Source organism: Gigantopelta aegis, chromosome 4 (assembly GCF_016097555.1).
Source record: "Gigantopelta aegis isolate Gae_Host chromosome 4, Gae_host_genome, whole genome shotgun sequence".
NCBI lineage: Eukaryota > Metazoa > Mollusca > Gastropoda > Neomphalida > Peltospiridae > Gigantopelta > Gigantopelta aegis.
Genome location: NC_054702.1, coordinates 65,991,839 through 66,013,797, shown reverse-complemented (window position 1 = coordinate 66,013,797; position 21,959 = coordinate 65,991,839). Strand labels below are relative to the sequence as shown.

Genomic DNA, 21,959 nt, shown 5'->3' with positions numbered 1-21,959 from the left:
AGGCTTTTGCAGTTAATGGATGATGGAATGACTCGCTTGCAGGCGTCTCGATACTTTGTCTCATGGATATGCTATTATTCAGACATGGCAGGGCTCGACCAGAGTCCAGAATTGTCAGTTTATGTTTTTGTTGGCATGGTTATCCAAAGCCAGACTGCAAAGAAATTTAGACCCTCCCAACCCTAATCAAACATCAGAGGTGTTAACATAAAACAAAGGAGTGGCACCATGCAGGTTTAAGGCAGGTGCCCTGCTTAGTCGGGGAGAAAAAAAGAAAAAAAAAAGTCCAAGAATCTTGGATTTTTTAATGTATTTATCATATGCTTTTTACTGGCATCCAAACAAGCTGAGTAAAAGGCTAATGTATATGCAATCTGAAATGCTTTATTAAAGTCTGTAACCTACTTTTCATTACCTATCACCGCCCCTGATTTTTGTTTTAATTTTTGAAAAAGTAAGGTAAAATGTGATACTGGCCCTTGATAGCTTGTCACTAGTATAGTACACAGTAACCTGCATGTGTATGGTGTCATACTTGATATTTCATAAAGGATATTGTTGGACTAAACTGAATAACAAATGATTTACGCTTACCAACCACTCATTCAGTTGAATTGCACTCTTAAACTAAGTCACTTATTATAGTTAAACAACAATGCAGGCAAATACTTCGAACTGGAGATGGAATGTACTTGATAAACTGATAGGAATGAAATCTAATATAGATTTAGCTATATTTTAGTGTGTGGAGATGAAGAATCCAGATTAGACATCAAAATTCAGCTCTTGAATATATTTATTTCTGTTTCCAGTTTTCACGTTAAACAGTTAATAACTGTATGCATGTATTATAAGACCATTTTTCCATTTACATCAGCAAGCTCATACATTGCTCATACAATCACGATTTGGACATCTATCATACATGTATTATCTAGATGAGGCAAAACTGCTGTAAAAATTGTACAATATGTTGAATGATTTCACGGGCAGCTCTGTGACATCATGACCCACAAGTCAATTTCTATAGATTACTGAAAAACATTGTGGTCTTAGAGAAAACATTTCATGCACTTCTCCATTCTGAAATAAATAATTGGAAATAATCATGTGCGTGGTATGCAATTTAAATCTCAAGATTACGGTTATCATTGCAGGTCATATAGCACACATGCTCATGTATTACCCGATATGTTACCGAATGTGATGCTTGAATTCTACCATGCCATTATTTTCAAAGAGTTCTACAAGGCCATGTGTAGTCTCAAGGACCAACTTATTGTGTCTAAATGCAAAATTATGTAAATAGAAGTTTTATCTGTGATGAATATGAAATAAAGTTGATATTAAGTTAACTTGGTGATGGTAATTGTTTTTACTATACAAGCATGTCTGCAAGACTTTCTACCTCACATCCATCTTTCTTTTCTGCCCATCACAGTTTCAAGTTTTTGTCAACCAACTTGACATCAAAGTCCTTGTCCAGACCATATCTTGCACAAGATGCATACAGGACCATCAAACCTCACAACGTGGGATGGCAGTGTGTTGCTACGATTACTAAGTCACTGTGACCTACTTTTCACGGTCTACTGCACATAACAGGAAATCCTTGTCCGGCTAATTTCTTTTGCGGTTCTATATTGTTAACATTACATACATAAACTGTTTCTCTGCCAATATAAATGTGTAACCAGAGTACCCATGCTAAACAAAATTTCTCTTTCTAATAAAGAACAATAACTTCATTAATCAGACAGCACCTTCTCCAATGGATACAGTATCATCAGTAGTTGGTCCAAAACAAACTGTTCATCCATCCCATTGCAAATATTTCACATAATTAGAATTGAATCATGTCCGTAACATATTCATTAATATCTATGGTTTTCCCATCAAACTTCTGATGGGCGTATCATGTACCTCACAGGTACTCTTGTTTATTCATGCCTTACACTTATGACATCATGAGGGGTTTTGCAAATATGAAAGACATTTTCAATTCCCAAAGGCCTGCACACAGAAAGTTGACACAAATTTGTTATTGGTGTGACGCTGATCAGAATTTAATGGTACTGACAAAAGTGTCGAATCAAGATGAAATCACAAAACATGTTGGGAGAACAGTTTTATATTAAGATGATATGGAAGATGATGAAGGACTGTGGATGAGAAATTTTACAAAGTGTGAGCCATATTCATGATCTGAATCACTCCCTGCACCATTGCAGTCCATTGTCATGACATTGTCAGGGAGGAGTGTATAAGAAGTCCACGAGTAATGTTATTTCTTTTTATCATGCAGACTTTGGATGATGCAGAAAAATGCAGATTTATGCAGATTTCAAAACCAGTTCTAAACTCTTAGTTTGAGTTAAGATCCAAAAGTCTTATAGGAATCTTTAACTGCCTGAAACACTTCTGCCAATAAGGCATCTCGGTTCTCTCTGGAAACCTAAAAATAAACCAACTGTACGTGTAGTTTCAATCAATCAATTAAAATAAAAGTACTAGAAGTGACCAATACTAATGCAAATGGACTTCCTGTGCAATATTTGTTAACAAAAACTGAACAAACTGACTATAAACCACACTTCTGCTGAAAATAATTAAAAAGTGCCTACTTATTTAACATTATTTATGAAGTCGCTGGCTTCAAAAGTAACTTCACAGATGTGTGTGCAACAATTTTAGCAGGTCTATACTGTGGTAAGTGAATTTTATAGGTGGGTCGTGACATGCTCCCCCAAAAATGTACTGACAAAAAAGATAATTTCCTTAAGCAAATTAGAGTTTATTTGACCCTCCCCAGAGCACACGCCTTCATTAAAAAAACATTTGACACAATTACAGATTAATAAATTCACACAAGGTACAGCTCTACAATACCCCCTCTCCCACCAATCTCGTACATCTATGCACCAATTCCCGGTGTAATAGTCCAAAATATACCCCCTGCCAAACTATATCCGGGGTATAAACTGGACTAGCCCAGAATATACCCCGGGGTATAAAACAGGCTAGCCCAGAATATACCTCTCTTTTATGAAAGCAATAGTTGCTTTTCTTTTAAAGCAGCTATTATTATTATTTATTTTGTATACAAGTTAGTAATAAAAAATGAATTATGGTTAGTGTATAAAACAGGCTTTAACCCTGGGTATTGTTTGGCAGGGGGTATATTTTGGGCTGTTACACCGGTACATATACATATGCTTTTGAAAGGCACAATGATCTTACTGTAAACACCACAGCATCTTTTCTTGCTCGGATTTCTTCAACAAATGGTATGGGTCTGCCTTTTGGTATAGGGATTGTTGCCAGGACTGTCGTTTTAGCTGCACTAAGTGTTTTGCCAACAGCCTGGATGAAACTCTTACTGAACATCTCCATCTTCCCTACCTCGTCAATCACAAAGACAGGGTAGTGTCCTGACTCCATCTTCTGTAAAAGTAGAGACAGTGATGTTCTGATTTTTAATGTGATTTTAAACTGGATTTTCATAATACTGAACAGAGAATTGATTTCAAGCTGGCATTTTTGTCTGAAGCTGAGACCAATGTTTTAAAATTGTGTACTGTAAATTTACCATTGTTTCACAGTACATAATGTATAATATTTTAAAAACAGGGCTTCTAGAAGTTTTTTAAAATCCACTAGCCATGGGATCAGTGATTTAAAACATTTACAAGCCATGATTAAAAATTTACTAGCCCTATTTTACCTTAAGTTAATACAATTTCACTAAATAATAGTAATAATCAGATGTCACCTAAAGAGGAAGATAGAACTTAAAAACACTAACATTGGGGGATTGGGGTGTGGTCAGGATATTCATATTTACAAAATAGACTTATTGCAACATTTGACCAAAAGAATTTCACTAGCTGTTGGGCATGGCAATATTAGTTATTTATTAGCCCAACATTGAATATCACTAGCCATGGGAGTGGGTCTATCATAATCTAGAAGCTCTGAAAAATAATAATCATCCGCTGATTATAAGTTGCATTTATGCAGGTTAATCCATTTTGATTAGCAACATACGTGTAGTCTTCTATATGCACTTCTCCAAAGAAGGGGCGGGATGTAGCCCAATGGGAATCGTAGACCAACCGTGCATCAAGTGAACGCTTGCTTGATGCATGGTTAGTCTAGGATCCCTGATGGTGGACCTATTGGGTTATTCCTCGTTCCAGCCAGTGCTCCACAACTGGTGCAACAAAGGTCGTGGTATGTACTATCCTGTCTGTGGGAATGTGCATATAAAGGATCCCTTGCTGCTAATCGAAAAAAATAGCCCATGAAGTGGCAACAGCGGGTTTCCTCTCTCAATATCTGTGTGGTCCTTAACCATATAACCGTAAATAAAATGTGTTGAGTGCATCGTTAAAAAACCCATTTCCTTCCTTCCTCCTCCAAAGAAAGACAGCGCATATGGATTCGTGGTAAATTAATCATGGATCATATCCTGAAATGGTTGTGGGGGGGGGGGGGGGGGGGGGGGATATATTTAATATATATTTACAGTTGTTCACAAGTCTCTGTTGGTCTACACCATCTTAACAATCGCTAGAAATTCAGATAGTCACTTTTAAAAATGTGTAATCCCATGGTATCTATACAGATAAGCTTAACTAGTTTTCAGTTTTGAAGCAAATTAACAATACATATAATGTTATTAACATAACCATCAATTGTTACAAAGTTAATAGCAGTACCTTCAAACTGAGCACTGGTAAAGCTGTCTGTTCAAATGACTTGAGTTCCACTGAATACTGACCAACTCTGTACTCTCGGCCTCCATGACTTGTATCAGAACTGTCAATATAAGATTTCTCTTTCATTTCTATTTGCTAGCATACATGATGTAGGCTGATAATATAAAGACTCTAATGTTAAACTTGATACCTTCATGTTTTCATTAATAAAGCAATGATCAAGTCATGGTTCTTTTTTTCAATCAAATGCACTTTTAGTTTTGAGTCAAGTGGTTATACATGTATAATGTACACAATGTCATGTTCGAAAGTTTAGCACACCGTTTTTGAATTTATATCCAATCAACATCCCAACAGGCACACAACACAACTGTCTTGTCTGTCTGTCCTGTCCAAAGTTGATGTTAATAGAGTAGAATTACGACAGGAAACCTGTTAGTATTACTTCTAATTAAGCAACCGACCTCAGTGGCATCGTGGTTAGGCCATCGGTCAACAGGCTGGTAGGTACTGAGTTCGGATCCCAGTCGAGGCATGGGATTTTTAATCCAGATACCGACTCCAAACCCTGAGTGAGTGCTCCGCAAGGCTCAATGGGTAGGTGTAAACCACTTGCACCGACCAGTGATCCATAACTGGTTCAACAGAGGCCATAGTTTGTGCTATCCTGCCTGTGGGAAGCGCAAATAAAAGATCCCTTGCTACTAATCGGAAAGAGTAGACCATGTAGTGGCTACAGCAGGTTTCCTCTCAAAATCTGTGTGGTCCTTAACCATATGTCTGATGCCATATAACCGTAAATAAAATGTGTTGAGTGCATCGTTAAATAAAACATTTCTTTCTTTCTTTCCTAATTAAGCTGAAACTCCACTGTATCCGCTTAGACACGTTTTACAGACATAAAAAAATTACAAAATGCAAGGACACAAATATTGTTAACCACTGTGGACTATGAAGAGCAAGCTTAGTGGAAACAGATACATACTAAATACTTTAATCAGCTATTTTAATTCTGTTTTTGTTTGTGTGGATGCAGAGGTCTCGCAGCCTCAGTCAGTCTGTATAAAAATTAGCAACTAATTAATGCAGTTACTGACCATGAAAAAGAAACACAGATTCCTGTATTATAATCTGCCTGTTTGTAATTAATAACAGTGCCAGCATACTCTTAAAGGGACAGACCCTAGATTTTAAACACTACAGAATATTTTTCACTGTTAGAACCGTTTATGATCACTGAAATCAAACAAAATTACATTACTTATATTTTATTGTTTAAATTATCTATTTCCATAGAACTGAAGTGTTTCTTGTCATCTTGTTGTTTCTAATACCACAAAATGCATTTTTCATATTTTTAAAAACGCACATATGTGTCTAAGAAGTAGTGGTTATTGATTAGAGTTCTAGTCTATTTTTTAAGGATATTTCCCGGTTTTAAATTCACAGACTCTTCTTTCACTCTGTTGTAACTTTATCCAAATGTGTTGCAGGTTTGTGGATAAACTAAACTTAGTGTCCATTTTTATGGGTTGAAACTAGGGTTTGTGCCTTTAACAAGCATGTTTTTAAAAATGTTGTTGAACAATGCAAATATACCCCACTCTAGCTAATGGTGCCCGCTGGCCATCCAGTGTGACGACATCAAATCCTGTTCTCTTTCCACCAGCCCTAACCTCTTCTGTATAGAAACCCTGAGTTGGAATGCTGGCCTCTTTCAAAGATCCACATACTTTATGGATAAGAGTTGTCTTTCCAATTCCTATATATATATGAAAAAATACATGGTATTGTATACATGTTATGAAACATTGTATTAGTAAAAACTCATGTACAATGTATCTGAAGTGAAAAAATAGTAAAATATAAAACGCATTCTGTTTGAAATGTCATTTAGCAGTGTTAAATGCATGATAAGCTACCTCCAATCTAGAGCTGGGCGGTATTCGGTATATACCGTTCGGTATCAATATCGTGTCAATACCGATTTACCGCACCGAGCAAATCTCAAAATACCGAATATTTCGGTATTGAAAAATAACTATTCCCGCCAATAAGTAAAACACTAAAAATACATCTTACGACACTACATTACCCATTACATTACTATGTCAATACCGAATACCGTACCGATACCGAGGTAAATCAACCCCTCAATACCGATACCGATACCGAACTTGAAATTTCAATACCGTCCAGCTCTACTCCAATCTGACGTCAGATGATGGTTATCTCCTAATTGATATGTCAACCTTAAAGTTTAAAGCTAGTTTTAATGACACCACTAGAGCACATCTGATAATTTTCCCATAGTCTAAGAGAGGAAACCTGCTACATTTTTCCATTATTAGCAAGGGATCTTTTATATGTCACCACTAGAGCACATTTGATAATTTTTCCATATAGTCTAAGAAAGGAAACCTGCTACATTTTTCCATTATTAGCAAGGGATCTTTTATATGCACCATCCTACTAGATCCTAGTGCACGGGGTAGGTTAAATCAATACAGATAGTAACATACTTTATCACTTACTACGTCCCTCAGGACTAGCACCATCTCACTGACAGGATAGCATTTACCATGGCCTTTGGTATATCAGTCCTGGTGCATTGGCGTGAACGAGAATTAACCCAATAGGTCCACTGACGTGGATCGATCTTAAATCGACCGCACATTAGCAAGCGCTTTAACTAACTGAGCCTACGTCAACAATTTTAGAGAAAATTAACTTTGGGGAAAAAAAGTCAAGAACTATTTTCATCATATGCCTACCAGGTGGACCTGTTAGTATTACGTGACGAGCCACATTTTGTGCCGACTGCGCCATTTTTCTGAAATTCTAAATCAGTAAATGTTTTTGTTGATCTGTCAAAACAACCGGAAACACGTGCGTTTCGCAAACCAAAATATACGCAGGCGTAGTAACGACGGAAACCAGGCAAAGGGACAGAACTCTTTGCACCAGGAAATAATCTAAGTTATGATGATAAAATGTTTCCAATGATGTTTTTATGTTGATTTGCACTTAGTCGACATTAAAATGGGAAATTCTAACATAAAACAACACATAGAAACAGCCCAAAAGACTGGGGCATGTCAATTAAGCAAAGTTGGATTCAAAGAGGTGAAAAATGACAACGATCAGATGTATTATTTTAAAAACAGAATTATAAAATATCATTTAATATGAATCACTTAATTAATCAGTCATATGAGTGAATGATTAAATTAATTAACATGTCACTATTCTGATTAGACGAGTACTGTTAGTTATTTTGTTCTTATTAAATTATATATATATATGTATGTATTGATGTATCATTTCAAAACATATTTTGATATAGACATTATAAGTATATTTTTAATATAAATTTGTATACATGTATTTCGAGGTTGACTGTTACATACATAGATATTAACGCACTGGCGCAGGGGATAATTAAATCCTTTCTGGCCTAACAATTTGTCCCATGCCTTTGCTGGGACTCGAACCTGTGGCACTGAATCTCCCACAAATTGCAGACTAACCACGATGCGCTCTGAGCTATTGAGGCATCTTTAACTCAACCACATGCATGGGGCCTATAGTCTATACGGTCGATCCTGCTTACGTGCATGAAACAGTGGGCAGACCTGGCACTGGCTAGTATGTATTGATGTATGAATATCTATATATTGTATGCATGTCGAGGTTGACTGTTAAATACATAGATATTAACGCACTGGCACAGGGGATAATTAAATCCTTTCTGGCCTAACAATTTGTCCCATGCCTTTGCTGGGACTCGAATCTGTGGCACTGAATCTCCCACAAATTGCAGACTAACCACGATGCGCTCTGAGCTATTGAGGCATCTTTAACTCAACCACATGCATGGGGCCTATAGTCTATACGGTCGATCCTGCTTACGTGCATGAAACAGTGGGCAGACCTGGCACTGGCTAGTATGTATTGATGTATGAATATCTATATATTGTATGCATGTCGATATTAACGCACTGGCGCAGGGGATAATTAAATGCTTTCTGGCCTCACAATTTGTCCCATGCCGTTACTGGGACTTGAACCTGTGGCACCAAATTGTCCGAATGTATGCATGTATGTACACTCATGTCACCTTATTCTGCGCGACACAAAAGTCGCATCCATTATTTGTTGCTGGTTCTGTAAACATCAGTGACAGAAGTGGTTGTTTTAATGTTTGCTGCGCTGGCAGTAAATACAGGGGGGTTCCTACTAAAAATGTGCTCATTACTTGAGTTTAAAAAACATTAAAATTAAAATAACTTTCAGTAGTAACAACTTTCAGTAGTAACAGCCAAGCATATATGCCATTATTACTGTCTTGACAACAAAAGTAAAGAAAGCTTTACTAATGTAACCGTAATGTGTGGTCCTTTATTTTTTATTTTCATAATCCATTCAGAAAATTAAAGGTTACAGTGAATTACTCAATTAGGAGATATTTCACAACTAGAATTTGAACTAAGGTCAAGGACACTATGGACAACAAAATTAAATATTAAATTTAATCAATGCTTTGGGTATGTACATGTATGTAATTCTTATTATTTAAAAAGTTTTTTTTGATATATCCACGAGTAACCGTGAACCGGCCTATTAACGGGAAATAGTTTCTGCACATGCACATTGTAATGTACAATCGATTTGATACAATAATGTTGTACGTTGTTCTGTATAATAATATCGTCAAAATCAACCAATAAATGTTAATATGCATGCCATTTTCTATTGTGAAGAGATTAAATGCATGCCATAGTCTAATGTTGACATTCTTCAGCTACTCCTGTAAACTGGGCTATTTTTTTCAAGAGCAACACGTGTAACGTGACGTCACCAAAACTCTTATGCAATGAATCTGCAAAGCAGACGAGACTGACAATGACAGCAGTGTAAAACTGTTATTTCTTTAAGTTTGTTTAATATTACATGTTTTTTAATATTAGTGCATACAGTGCAAAATGGCGGTCATGTATATATATATATATATATATATACATTTCCCTAGGTATACAGTCCTCGAAATTCGCGGCGGCAATCGGCAGTGCCATTGCAAAAGCTATCGCAAAATTGATTTGCGACAGCATTTCATTGCTGTTGCAAATCTGAGAGTGGTGAAAGGTCTGTAGGCATTTTTCTCTGAACTCTGTCCAATTACAGATCCCAGAAAAAAATCATTTATAATCTAGTGTTGCCCAATATTTCCTCAATTAATATAAATTGGTTTATTCCGGTATAGAAGTGCACTAAAGTAAAGATGAGATGTCATCTTTTAGCATATTATTACTACAGTGGATCATAGATGAATAATTTTGACAGAAGTAATCTTTTCTTTAAAATTGCCGCTGTAGTGCTGTTGCAAAACTGATTTGCGACGGCACGTAACTGTCATAGCAAACTTGTCCGAATTTCAAGGACTGGGTATACAAATCTTTTGAATGCCTACTTGTCTTTTCCACATTTGTGCACTTTGTTTTTGGGAACATTTTTTAAATTCAGCAAAAGTATTTTGATGTCGGGGTTCAGTCATATGCAGATTCCTTAAAAAACAATGCATATCGAAATAGACCAGTTTATGGGGTAGCCCGGTCCACGTTTTTTCATGATATAGCAGTAATGTAGATGAATAAGAATACAGAAAGATTATGAACCAAGATACGAAACTGGCAAATGGAAAGTTTTCCTTCATTAATTTTCTGTAGTGAATACAATAAAAACAATCTTTGAGAGAAAACTTGGAGCAAAAAAGTATACAGTTTTAGACCATTTCAACAAATGTCATTGCAGTGTTGCAATAATAATTTGAATTTACTAAAGGATTTTAAGAATGCCTATATATGATGAACCTAAATATTTTGATATTACAATGATACAGTTAATTTTGCTGACCATTGAAAATAAAATATTTTGGTATATTGCATCTTTAAAATGTTTTGATAACATCAGACCTTTAGACAGGAAGTCAGTAATGCAAAATTTGTTAGATTTTGAATGTTTATTTCATTACTATGTTTAGAAGCAGAGATTTGGGGTTAAGGAATATCTGGTAGATACATTATTCAATGGAATAATCATTTACATGTATATCATGATTATTAGTACCGGGGTAATTAGATGGGCCTTACTTGAAAACGTCTGGCTTGATCCATTTTGTCTTTCTAGAAATTTATATTATACAATAAAGTAGTGACCCATAGAACATATTAATTTTAAAATTGGATTATTGTATATTAACCAAAAAGTTTGTTTTGTTTAATGACACCACTAGAGCACATTGATTTATTAATCATCGGCTATTGGATGTCAAGAATATGGTCATTTTGACAAAGTCATAGAGAGGAAACCCGCTACATTTTTCCATTAATAGCAAGGGATCTTTTATGTGCACCATCCTACAGATAGGATAGTACATACCACGGCCTTTGATATACCAGTTGTGGTGCACTGGTTGTGGTGAAACAGCCCAATGGGCCCACCGACAGGGATTGATCACAGACTGTCTGCACATCAAACAAGTGCTTTACCACTGGGCTATGTCTCACCCTGTATCTTAACCAAATTCAAATTAAATTTTAAGTGACTGGAATATATATGGTAACTTTCCTTCTATATTTTAAGTGACTGGAATATATATGGTAACTTTCCTTCTATATTTTAAGTGACTGGAATATATATGGTAACTTTCCTTCTATATTTTAAGTGACTGGAATATATATGGTAACTTTCCTTCTATATTTTAAGTGACTGGAATATATATGGTAACTTTCCTTCTATATTTTAAGTAACTGGAATATATATGGTAACTTTCCTTCTATATTTTTCTAGTAGATGTAGGTACATATGACATTTTTTGTTTGTTTACAAATTAGTTTCCGGAGGAGTTGCTACAGTTGACTGGCAACTTGCGGACGCTGGATCTTTCAGAAAACAAGATACAGATACTTCCACCCATGATTGGCAGTTACAGCCAGCTCAAACATCTGCATCTTGGACATAACAAAATTGGTAATATACAATGTAGCTTCAGTCTTATTAGCTTTTTAATATATTATTTTTTATTTCACTATTTAAAGAGTATAAATTCAGGGATTAAACTTAAGAATTAGTTTCTTGTGGCAATGTTGAAAGGTTTATGCCACAATGAAAATACTCACAGCAATTTTGATCCTGTCTACAATAATTTTATATCACTATCTTTAGCAACAAATAAAAACAAAATAAAAAACCCATTTTCCGACGAAAATAATTTCTATCCAGCAGCAAAAAACTTCCATTGGTAAACCGCTGACATACGCAAAATTCACATCGCAGCTACTGCAATGCCGTTGGTGCGTCTGTTAATTTTGACAGTTAAACTATGTTTTGTTTAACAACACGACTAGAGCAAACATTTATTGATATTGAGCTGAAATTTTCTATATAGCTTTTATCATGTACTGTTACAGATCAAGTTTAATGTTCATGGTGATTTCCCATTTTTCACAGAGTTATAGCCCTTGCATTTAGGGATACAGAAATTTATATGGGCCCTGTTGGGGACATGTATTGCGTTCGCAGTACTCTCAGAGTCAGAATGCTTGTTTCTTGATATTTTGTTAATTTACAACCATCATTTTTTGTTTTTAGGGATCATTGTATTATTTTAAACTGCTGGCATCATCCTAGTGTTTTGGTATTTTATTCTAATACAGGGTTTGTTCCTGAAGAAATTGGAAGACTAAAGAAACTTGAAACACTGAACCTAGAATATAACCGTCTGTCGAGTTTGCCATCATCTATGCGTAATCTCACAAACTTAAGAAATTTAAATCTTTGTGGAAATCAAATCAGAGCATTTCCTGTGCATCTCAGTGGTTTAAAACACTTGGAATACATTGATGTGTCCAGAAACTCAATAACAGAAATTCCAGAAGGAGTACGAGGCTTGCAAGCCATAGAAATTAATCTCAATCAAAATCAGGTAAGTGGGTATACAGTATGTTTATAAATAAATGTTTGTTTATCAGGATTAATAAATAATGCTATTTACTTGTATATCATGCATACTAAATGTTTTTATAAATGCTACAATTGGGAATATATTTAACAGACCTCATCGTTTAAGGAGAGCTGTCACGCTTTCTCTCCATCAAAACTATTTCAAGGAGTGTAATTGTTAGCTCCCCTTAGCATGTGAATTAATTTGATAGCAATATGGTAATCGAAGTTAAAGGACCAATTAATCACTCCCCTCAATTTTTTTTTCATGTCTAGGTCTGGTTTAATAATCACCAGGGGCCGACATTAATGCTAATTCACTGCCTTTTGTCCTGTTTTGTATGTTGATAGGTAACCTTTTTAACTGTATTAATAGTAATCATCATTAGATCATTGATAATGCATAGATTTCTGTACATAATAAGTTATACATGTATTTATGAATTTTAACAAAAGTTATGTCTTTAATTATTCTAAGGAGCCAGCATGTATATGTACTCAACTTGTTCTTTCCCAGGTTTCACGGTTATCTGAAGGACTGGTAGAATGTCCTAGATTAAAGGTGCTAAGACTGGAGGAGAACTGTCTAGAAATCTCGGCATTTACTCCATCAATTATGAAACATTCGTCAGTCGCTCTGTTTGCCATTGAAGGAAATGTGTTTGACATGAAAGCCTTTCATAACTTAGAGGGATATGAGGAGGTAAAATTAATTTTGTTTTTTATGTATGGGTATTTTTACTTCAGTTTTAGAAAAATATGTATCTTTCCAACACACAAAACTAATCTAATAAATAAAAAAGAAAACAATATATTAATTATTAAATATTTTATTGATAACTGGTGTCTGATTCCTCAAATCGGACAAGGAGTTATAACTCATCTGAAAAGAATTCTTCAGCATGAATCAAACATACTCCTAGGTGGTTTTTTTCAAATCTCAGATGATTCTGTTAATTTAAAAAGAAAAAAAGAACAAGCTGTAAAAGTGGTTAAAAAAGATCGAAACTCAGCAGTTGGTGTGGGAATTCCCAGCACCCTCTCCCTAAATCTGAGCCAGCTTACAATATCTACAAAGACTAGAAACAGACAAGTTTCCATAAATGAAGGCACAACCTTTTCAGTCCAATAAATAGGAAGTGTTTGACAGGCCTTTCATAGGAAATCTTAAATGATAAATTCTTTTCATTTCTGACCCTCATTCAAGTAATATATTTTAACTTCCAGTGCATTATTTGTGTATTTGTTATCGATGTGTTTGTGTTTCGAGAAGTTCGAGAATATTAGGGTGTACATTAATGTTTTAAGAGAATGTTTGTTGAAAGTAAATGGGCTAAGTACAATACACACATCCCCCTCAAGAACAATGCTATTGTAATGTTGATGTCACAGTACCTAATAGTTTTGTGAATTGTCTGAAATTAATAGTTTTGTGAATTGTCTGAAATTACATCATCAATCATTGGTTATAATTGGTTTGCACCAACTGATCAACTTTCAGTTATCCAATCGGTAGAATTATATGAAGTTAAGAAGGGTTTGAATTATTAGGACTGTAGTATCTATTCAAAATGATCCGGGTTTTTTAATTATTATAATCGATAAATGGAAAATCATTTGCACCTGATGAAACACTTTGGATACTTAGCCTTTTTGAACAAGTTTGAATTACATTATAAAATCACATGTTAACTGTTTTCTTTTTCCAGTACATGGAGAGATACACAGCCACAAAAAAGAAGTTCAACTGAAAATGTGTGATACATTGAGCTTGTGAAGACTGGTCATATTTGTTTATTTATATTATATAGACTTTACTATGTCAGTATATTCTAATTTCTATAAAATTATTTCAGATCTGTTATCATAGATCAGACCTGATGCTCATTTGGGTTATGTTTACATCTTGTTTACATATAACAGAAACGGTCAGTCTCTCTGTTGGTATGTCTATTTGAGCTCCTCTCTTTTGAACATGTTGTCCAAGATAATATACATCTGTCTGGGACAGAAGCCATTTTCTTGAGTGTTACTTTCTTGTATGCATCAGGTTTTATAAATCATATAACAAGGAATTCTGAAGAACTTTTACACATGTTCATTATTATTATATTTTTTTAAATATCGTCATTTTGTTTGGTATGCAAGATATTATGATTTTGGGTGCCTTAATTTGAGTGAAACGTTGAGTGAATGGATAGTGTTTGTAAAATAACTCAGTCACCCATCTTCTATAGTGTTAGTAGCATTGACATTAGTGTCCTATAGTCAGAAATCATGATGGTTAAATGAATGTTACCTTAAAAACACCACTAGAACTATTTTACTCTGGTGTGATGTCATCAAACATTCCTTTCCTCTTTTTTGTTCAATGGAGAGTAGATCTGGAGATGCTGCAGGTGAATTTGAAGACAAGTTAGAGATGCTCCTAATGAATTATTTGTAACAACTCGAGGTGTATTATATTTCACCTTATAAGAATTCAAAGATTGTTTCACCAATACATTTATGTCTTATATAACTGCTAGATAAATGATTACAAATATTGAGTGTCTGATAATCCAGACAATCTTATTAACCAGTATACTAGTCCTTAGTGTTTTAATTATTTAGTTTTTAATTTTTGTTGTTATGGATTGCTCTGTATTATTCAATACACAAAAAAAAGAGAAAAAGGTATCTGTGAAAAAAAGTTGATGCAGAATTAAAATTACAAATCTGTTAACAAAACAAAACATCATTTGTGATTATTCCCATCGAAATTCTAGTGTTACAGTGAGTATGACATGTTGTGTTTGACACTTTGTACATATCTGTATGAGTATTATGAAAATGTAAGTTTTAGCCTTCAATTGGATCCAGGGTATCGATGAAAACACCAGTAAAGGATGAAATAATACCACAGTGTCTCATTTGTGGAAAGATAATATACTCAAGAATGTTAGAAATAAGAAGTGTGCCAAAATAAGGACTGTTTTCATGATCATATATAAATATACACCCACATATTTATATTCAGTAAATGATGCATCCTGATTTTTTCATACATTTTTTGTGTGCTTATTTTGTGCAGCCTGTTGTTCTGTTATGTTGTTGAATTGTTAAATATTTATTCCAGTGTTTATATATCCTTATTAATATTAAAATTACGCTGTCACTAAAATGTACATATATAACATAAAAACATTTTATCCTCCTCTGTACAGATGTTGTGATGTTTCTTTTAGTCATATGGGGTCAAATTTACAAAGCTTGTTTTTTTTGTAAAAAAACCCTGCAGGTGTTTAAGCATTGTAAGTGAGTGTAGGTACATGTGTGTACTGGTAACTGAAACAGGCTCTGTAAAATTGGCTATAGGTTTGTATGCATTTATGGAATGGTACCATTGGTAGTTAAGATGGGAGTTCATTACTCAGTGTCATATTTCACATTTTTAGAAATTTACAAGCCTTTATTTCGATAAAATACATGTTCAATTTATTGATATTTCTTATTTGGAACAATGCTTTACAGATTACTTTATTACATGGAATTACTGGATGTTGTTGGTGCCATATAACAACAAACATTCACATACAAGTCTTTTTGAAACATTGTACAACCAATTACATAATTTTTTTTACTTCCTTCTGTGCTTTGTAATGGCTGAACATATTTATATGTGACATAAACTGGAGATAACAGCCAACATGAATTGAAAGATGATGTGTGATGGAAGCAGAGTTATGGCCCTTTATTTAAAGACCTTTCTATACTACCGAGTACATATATTTATAAACTAGTATTTTTATGCATCTTTCTGTAAATAATTTGTCTTTTTATCTTTTTTTTTTTATAAATTAAGTATAATATTTAGTATGATGGTAAAATGGTGTCTGCAGTTATAATCTAATTCCATAATAATGAACTATTATTTAGCAATTTATAGACCATTTTTCATGGCATATATTAAAAAAGAAGAAGAGTAATATATATATTTTTTAACAATTGAAATTATATTTCTGTTTGATATACCGTGTTTACAATTCTGTTCCATCAATACAGTTTTGATCCACTTTGTATTGTGTACATAACAACCGAGTGACTGTGCAGTATGTAATTTGTAGATAGTATTCCTACAGAGTTTCCATTTGCATCCAATATTCATGCTGCCCAGAGATACTTTCTCTTTGTGTTTTGCTACAGAGCATTAAAAGCTTCAGTCTGTGATATCTGAGACTGTCGCACAGTAATTGGTTAGCCATTCGCATGACATAAAATATGTATCTCACTGTCAACAAGTAAATTCAAAAGCTGTCTGAGAAGACTTTGTCCTGAAATAAATATTTAATAGCTAAATTCTTCCCATGGTTAATAAATGGTGCATATTGTTACTACAATTCGATCGAATCAGGGTGCTGTTAAGTTGTGACTTGGTGTTTGTCATGTATCCGAAGATGGATAGCAGCATTTTAATATTTTAAAAGTACAAGTGTATAATCGGATTAATTTCTTTAAATTCATTAGAATGTATCAGTTTTATCATGTGCATATATACACATACCTGGTGCACACATACATGTTTGTTACATTCCTGTCATATTTAAAATGATCTCGCCCCATTAATGTGCAGCACTGGGTTTTTTTTAAGAATGATTCTCACTACTGTAACTATTGTATGGAGGAAATAAGGCCATTAACTCCCAAAGAATGACGTGTTCACATTTTGTATTCCTTATTTTAATGCATTAAAAAATAATAATAAAAATAAATCTCAGCATGCTTTAATTTTAATTTTGTATTACAGGAGTTTAATTCACCTCCCCCCCCTTCTGTTTCTATGACTGCTTATTGGTATTTAACACTCTAATTAAACCTACTATAGATAAGCTACTGTAATAGCAAACATTTATTATTATCCTACTATCTAAGCTACTGTAATGGGAAACATTTATTATTATCCTAACTATTTAAGCTACTGTAATAAGAAACATTTATTATTATCCTAACTATTTAAGCTACTGTAATGACAAATATTTATTATTATCCTATTTAAGCTACTGTAATAGCAAACATTTATTATTATCCTAACTATTTAAGCTACTGTAATAGCAATTTTTTTTTTATTATCCTAACTATTTAAGATACTGTAATAGCAAACATTTTTTATTATCCTAACTATTTAAGCTACTGTAACAACAAACATTTTTTATTATCCTAACTATTTCAGCTACTGTAATAACAAACATATTATTGTCCTAATTATTTCAGCTACTGTAATAGCAAACATTTATTATTATCCTAACTATCTAAGCTACTGTAATAGCAAACATGTTTTGTTATCCTAACTATTTAAGCTACTGTAATGGGAAACATTTATTATTATCCTAACTGTTTAAGCTACTGTAATGGGAAACATTTATTACTACCCAAACTTGAATCCTGACCGACCGTCTAGGTTACCACAAGATAGTGCAGGCTCTGTTGTTTTATTTTGCAGCTTACTGTTTGCAAATTAGAGAGGGCATGCTGTAGCTCAGTGGTAAAATGAATGCCTGATGTACAATGGGTTGTAGGATTAATAGCTATGGAGGATCCACATACACCCCTCTCATCCGTATAGACACCCACATAACTGATATATCGAGGTCTGTGGTTAGTGATATCCTGGCTTTGGAAAATGAATATAAAATATTATTTGCTGTGGTTTGGTTGGAGTATCCTATGGCAGGACGTTTTGTCCCTCACTATCTTAACCAGGCATCACACAACTACATGTTAGACATCAATTCAAACGGCCATAGATGACATTAAACATTCCTTTGTTTCTTTTTTTGTTTTTGATTGGATGTTGCACTCAATATAAGCTGCCCTGCACCAAAGACCATTTCGTAGATACATAATTATGGTCATATCGGTCGGTTTCGTGATGTATTTTAACACACAGTTTGTAGTGATTAATGGCAAACTAATTTCTGTATTATTTATAGCTGTTTTCACGTAATATTCTTGCCATATTGTTGTCTGAACAAAGAGGTTTAAGTAAAAAATATTTATACATGTAGTGGGCCTGATCTGTGTTTTGTTAACGTGTGGTAAATGTTATCATGCTTCAAATGGTTTTATATTAGAATTGTTGCATTCATTTGAGATTTTATTTACCATTATGTATAAATTGTGTTTTATTCTCTGATGGTGTCATTTTAAAAATTATTATGTTTTTCACACATTCATCACACCCAGATGCGCCTTACACCGTGGTTAATTTTTTTTTAAAGACTAGTTTCTCAAAGGTAATGTAAAATGGTTCTCTCCCACCCCAAAATAAATAAGCTGATTAATTATTTTGAACAATATACTTAAAGGCTAAGCTTATATACGATTCAACTTTTTTTCATGAGAGCACAGGAGGGATATGGAATAGTGGATCGGAAATCTTTTAAAGCATTTCCCATAGCACAAAAAACATACGGATGGAAATGATAGACTTGTTGTCTGCGAAATACATGTATATTCGTACATAATCCGCCATCTAACACCATTTTATTTATTCAAAGTATTGGAAATTAAAATAAATAAATTCACAGAGGTAGAATGGTATCACTACTTAGGGCACGGTGAATCAGGAAATTGTGTTTTTGTTTTGTTTTATTTGTTTGTTTGGATTTTTTTTTTTTTGAAGAGCAACTTCCGACGCTAGTACATGAACTTGTTTTCATGTTCATGCTGAATTGTTGTTGCTTTCATAATATAGTCCTGTTACGTAGAGATGTCTCTTCAGCGTCACTGAAAACCTGGCGCCAGTTGTTATGGAGATGTCTCTTCAGCGTCTTTGAAAACCTGGCGCCAGTTGTTATGGAGATGTCTCTTCAGCGTCATTGAAAACCTTGTGCCAATTGCTATAGAGGTGTCTCTTCAGCGTCATTGAAAACCTGGCACCAGTTATGAAGATGTTTCTTCGGCGTCATTGAAAACCTGGCGCCAGTTGTTATAGAGGTGTCTCTTCAGCGTCATTGAAAACCTGGCGCCGGTTATAGAGGTGTCTCTTCTGCGTCATTGAAAACCTGGCGTCAGTTATAGAGGTGTCTCTTCAGCGTCATTGAAAACCTGGCGCCAGTTATAGAGATGTCTCTTCTGCGTCATTGAAAACCTGGCGTCAGTTATAGAGGTGTCTCTTCAGCGTCATTGAAAACCTGGCGCCAGTTATAGAGGTGTCTCTTCAGCGTCATAGAAAAATTTACGGTTATATGGCGTCAGACATGGTTAAGGACCACACTGAGTTTTGAGTGGAAACCCGCTGTCGCCACTGCTTGGGCTACTCTTTCCGATTAGCAGCAAGGGATCTTTTATTTGCTCTTCCCACAGGCAGGATATCACAAACCATGGCCTTTGTTGAACCAGTTATGGATCACTGGTCGGTGCAAGTGGTTTACACCTACCCATTGAGCCTTGCGGAGCACTCACTCAGGGTTTGGAGTCGGTATCTGGATTAAAAATCCCATTCCTCGACTGGGATCCGAACCCAGTACCTACCAGCCTGTAGACCGATGGCCTAACCACGACGCCACCGAGGCCGGTCCCTTTATATTAGTGAATGAATGAATGTTTAACGACACCCCAGCACGAAAAATACATCAGCTATTGGGTGTCAAACTATGATAATGGAAACAAACATGGTGATGATCAACATCAACAGAAAAATTCAAGATATAAATAAAAACAGTGTAAAGAACTGTGAAAAAATACAAATACAAATACCACAGATAGATACTGACTTTTACTCTAAACTTCAATTTGTGCTGTATTGGCCATTCTCAAAGAGAATGTAACACCCCTGCACCACGGCGAGGTTACAGCACGCGCAGGGGCCTTTATATTAGATGCTATTGCATATTTCGACTTCAAATCACTTGCATGCAAAAACCTTTGTTTTGTTTTGTTTTGCTTATTTTTTATTTTTTATTTTTTTATTTTTTTTACAAACATATCTGTCAACTTGCTCATGTTACTCGCTAACAATTCTTGGATTAGTTCTGCTTCGTTATATATTCGACATATGCGTTTATAATGGGAAGGCTTAGTCGATGTGGAACGTAGCATGCTTATTTCATAGTTTTCTCTATTCAGTGTTGTCACAAGCACTTCCAAGTTATTGATGGAAATGTAATATATGGATTGAATGCAACATTTAATATCCTCAGTTGAGTTCTCCATTTTTGTTTGAAATGATTATAACATTGCGTCTTTTTTTTCCGTGTAATATTTAATTTATCGTACTTGAATGTACACTTGTTAATAAACTTGCGATGGGGAAAAAACACCAACTTAGTTTCCTTTTTGTTTTATTGTTTTATTTAGTCGTTTGATGTTTATTTCGCTGTGACAGTCAGGACCGGACTTAAGCGTGTATTCTGAATGAGGTTCGCCTCAATATAAATGGATTTAAAAAACAAAACCTAACAAAATTATGGAAAAAAAGTAAAATGCAGAATATAAATTACAGATCAATTAATAAGTATAAAATATTTGAGATTATGCCCATCAAAAGTCTAGTGTTATAGTGAGACGGTGCCGTGTTGTGTTTGTTTCTACATTCAGTATAGGGTACTCGATGTGTTTGCTTGTTATGAAAATGTCAGTTGTAGCCTTTATTTGAACCCAGGATATCATTGCTAACACCAGTAAAGGACACAAACACAGACCACTAAAGGACACAAACAAAGACCACTAAAGGACACAAACACAGACCACTAAAGGACACATACACAGACCACTAAAGGCCACAGACACAGACCACTAAAGGACACAAACACAGACCACTAAAGGACACAAACAGATACCAGTAAAGGACACAAACACAGACCACTAAAGGACACAAACACAGACCACTAAAGGACACAAACAGAGACCACTAAAGGACACCGACACAGACCACTAAAGACAAACATAGACCACTAAAGACAAACACAGACTACTACAGGACACAAACACAGACCACTAAAGGATACAGACACAGACCACTACAGGACACAAACACAGACTACTAAAGGACACAGACACAGACCACTAAAGGACAAACACAGACCACTAAAGGATACAAACACAGACCACTAAATGACAGTCACAGACCACTAAAGGATACAAACACGGACCACTAAAGACAAACACAGACCACTAAAGACAAACACCGACTACTACAGGACACAAACACAGGCCACTAAAGGACACGGACCACTAAAGGACACAGACACAAATCAC

General features: G+C 34.8%; 2 protein-coding genes and 1 long non-coding RNA gene across 3 annotated transcripts; 1 reads left to right on the top strand and 2 right to left on the bottom strand.

The window, feature by feature from the left end:
- Positions 1-291: 291 nt before the first annotated feature.
- On the bottom strand, positions 292-7,629 carry LOC121370953 (cancer-related nucleoside-triphosphatase-like). The gene is made up of 5 exons (XM_041496505.1): positions 7,496-7,629; positions 6,321-6,483; positions 4,722-4,821; positions 3,241-3,444; positions 292-2,455 (listed from the first exon to the last, which is right to left on the bottom strand). Exons 1-5 carry the CDS (start codon positions 7,548-7,550, stop codon positions 2,375-2,377), a joined length of 603 nt encoding a protein of 200 aa, XP_041352439.1. The 5' UTR covers positions 7,551-7,629; the 3' UTR covers positions 292-2,374.
- A 54-nt stretch (positions 7,630-7,683) lies between these two features.
- LOC121370951 (leucine-rich repeat-containing protein 57-like) lies at positions 7,684-18,765 on the top strand. Its single transcript, XM_041496503.1, has 5 exons — positions 7,684-7,847; positions 11,615-11,750; positions 12,437-12,705; positions 13,240-13,425; positions 14,432-18,765. Exons 1-5 carry the CDS (start codon positions 7,764-7,766, stop codon positions 14,471-14,473), a joined length of 717 nt encoding a protein of 238 aa, XP_041352437.1. The 5' UTR covers positions 7,684-7,763; the 3' UTR covers positions 14,474-18,765.
- Positions 15,399-20,057, bottom strand: LOC121370952. Its single transcript, XR_005957754.1, has 2 exons — positions 19,895-20,057; positions 15,399-19,808 (listed from the first exon to the last, which is right to left on the bottom strand). It is a non-coding gene; the product is annotated as an uncharacterized LOC121370952 (long non-coding RNA).
- Between the last annotated feature and the right edge of the window lie 1,902 nt (positions 20,058-21,959).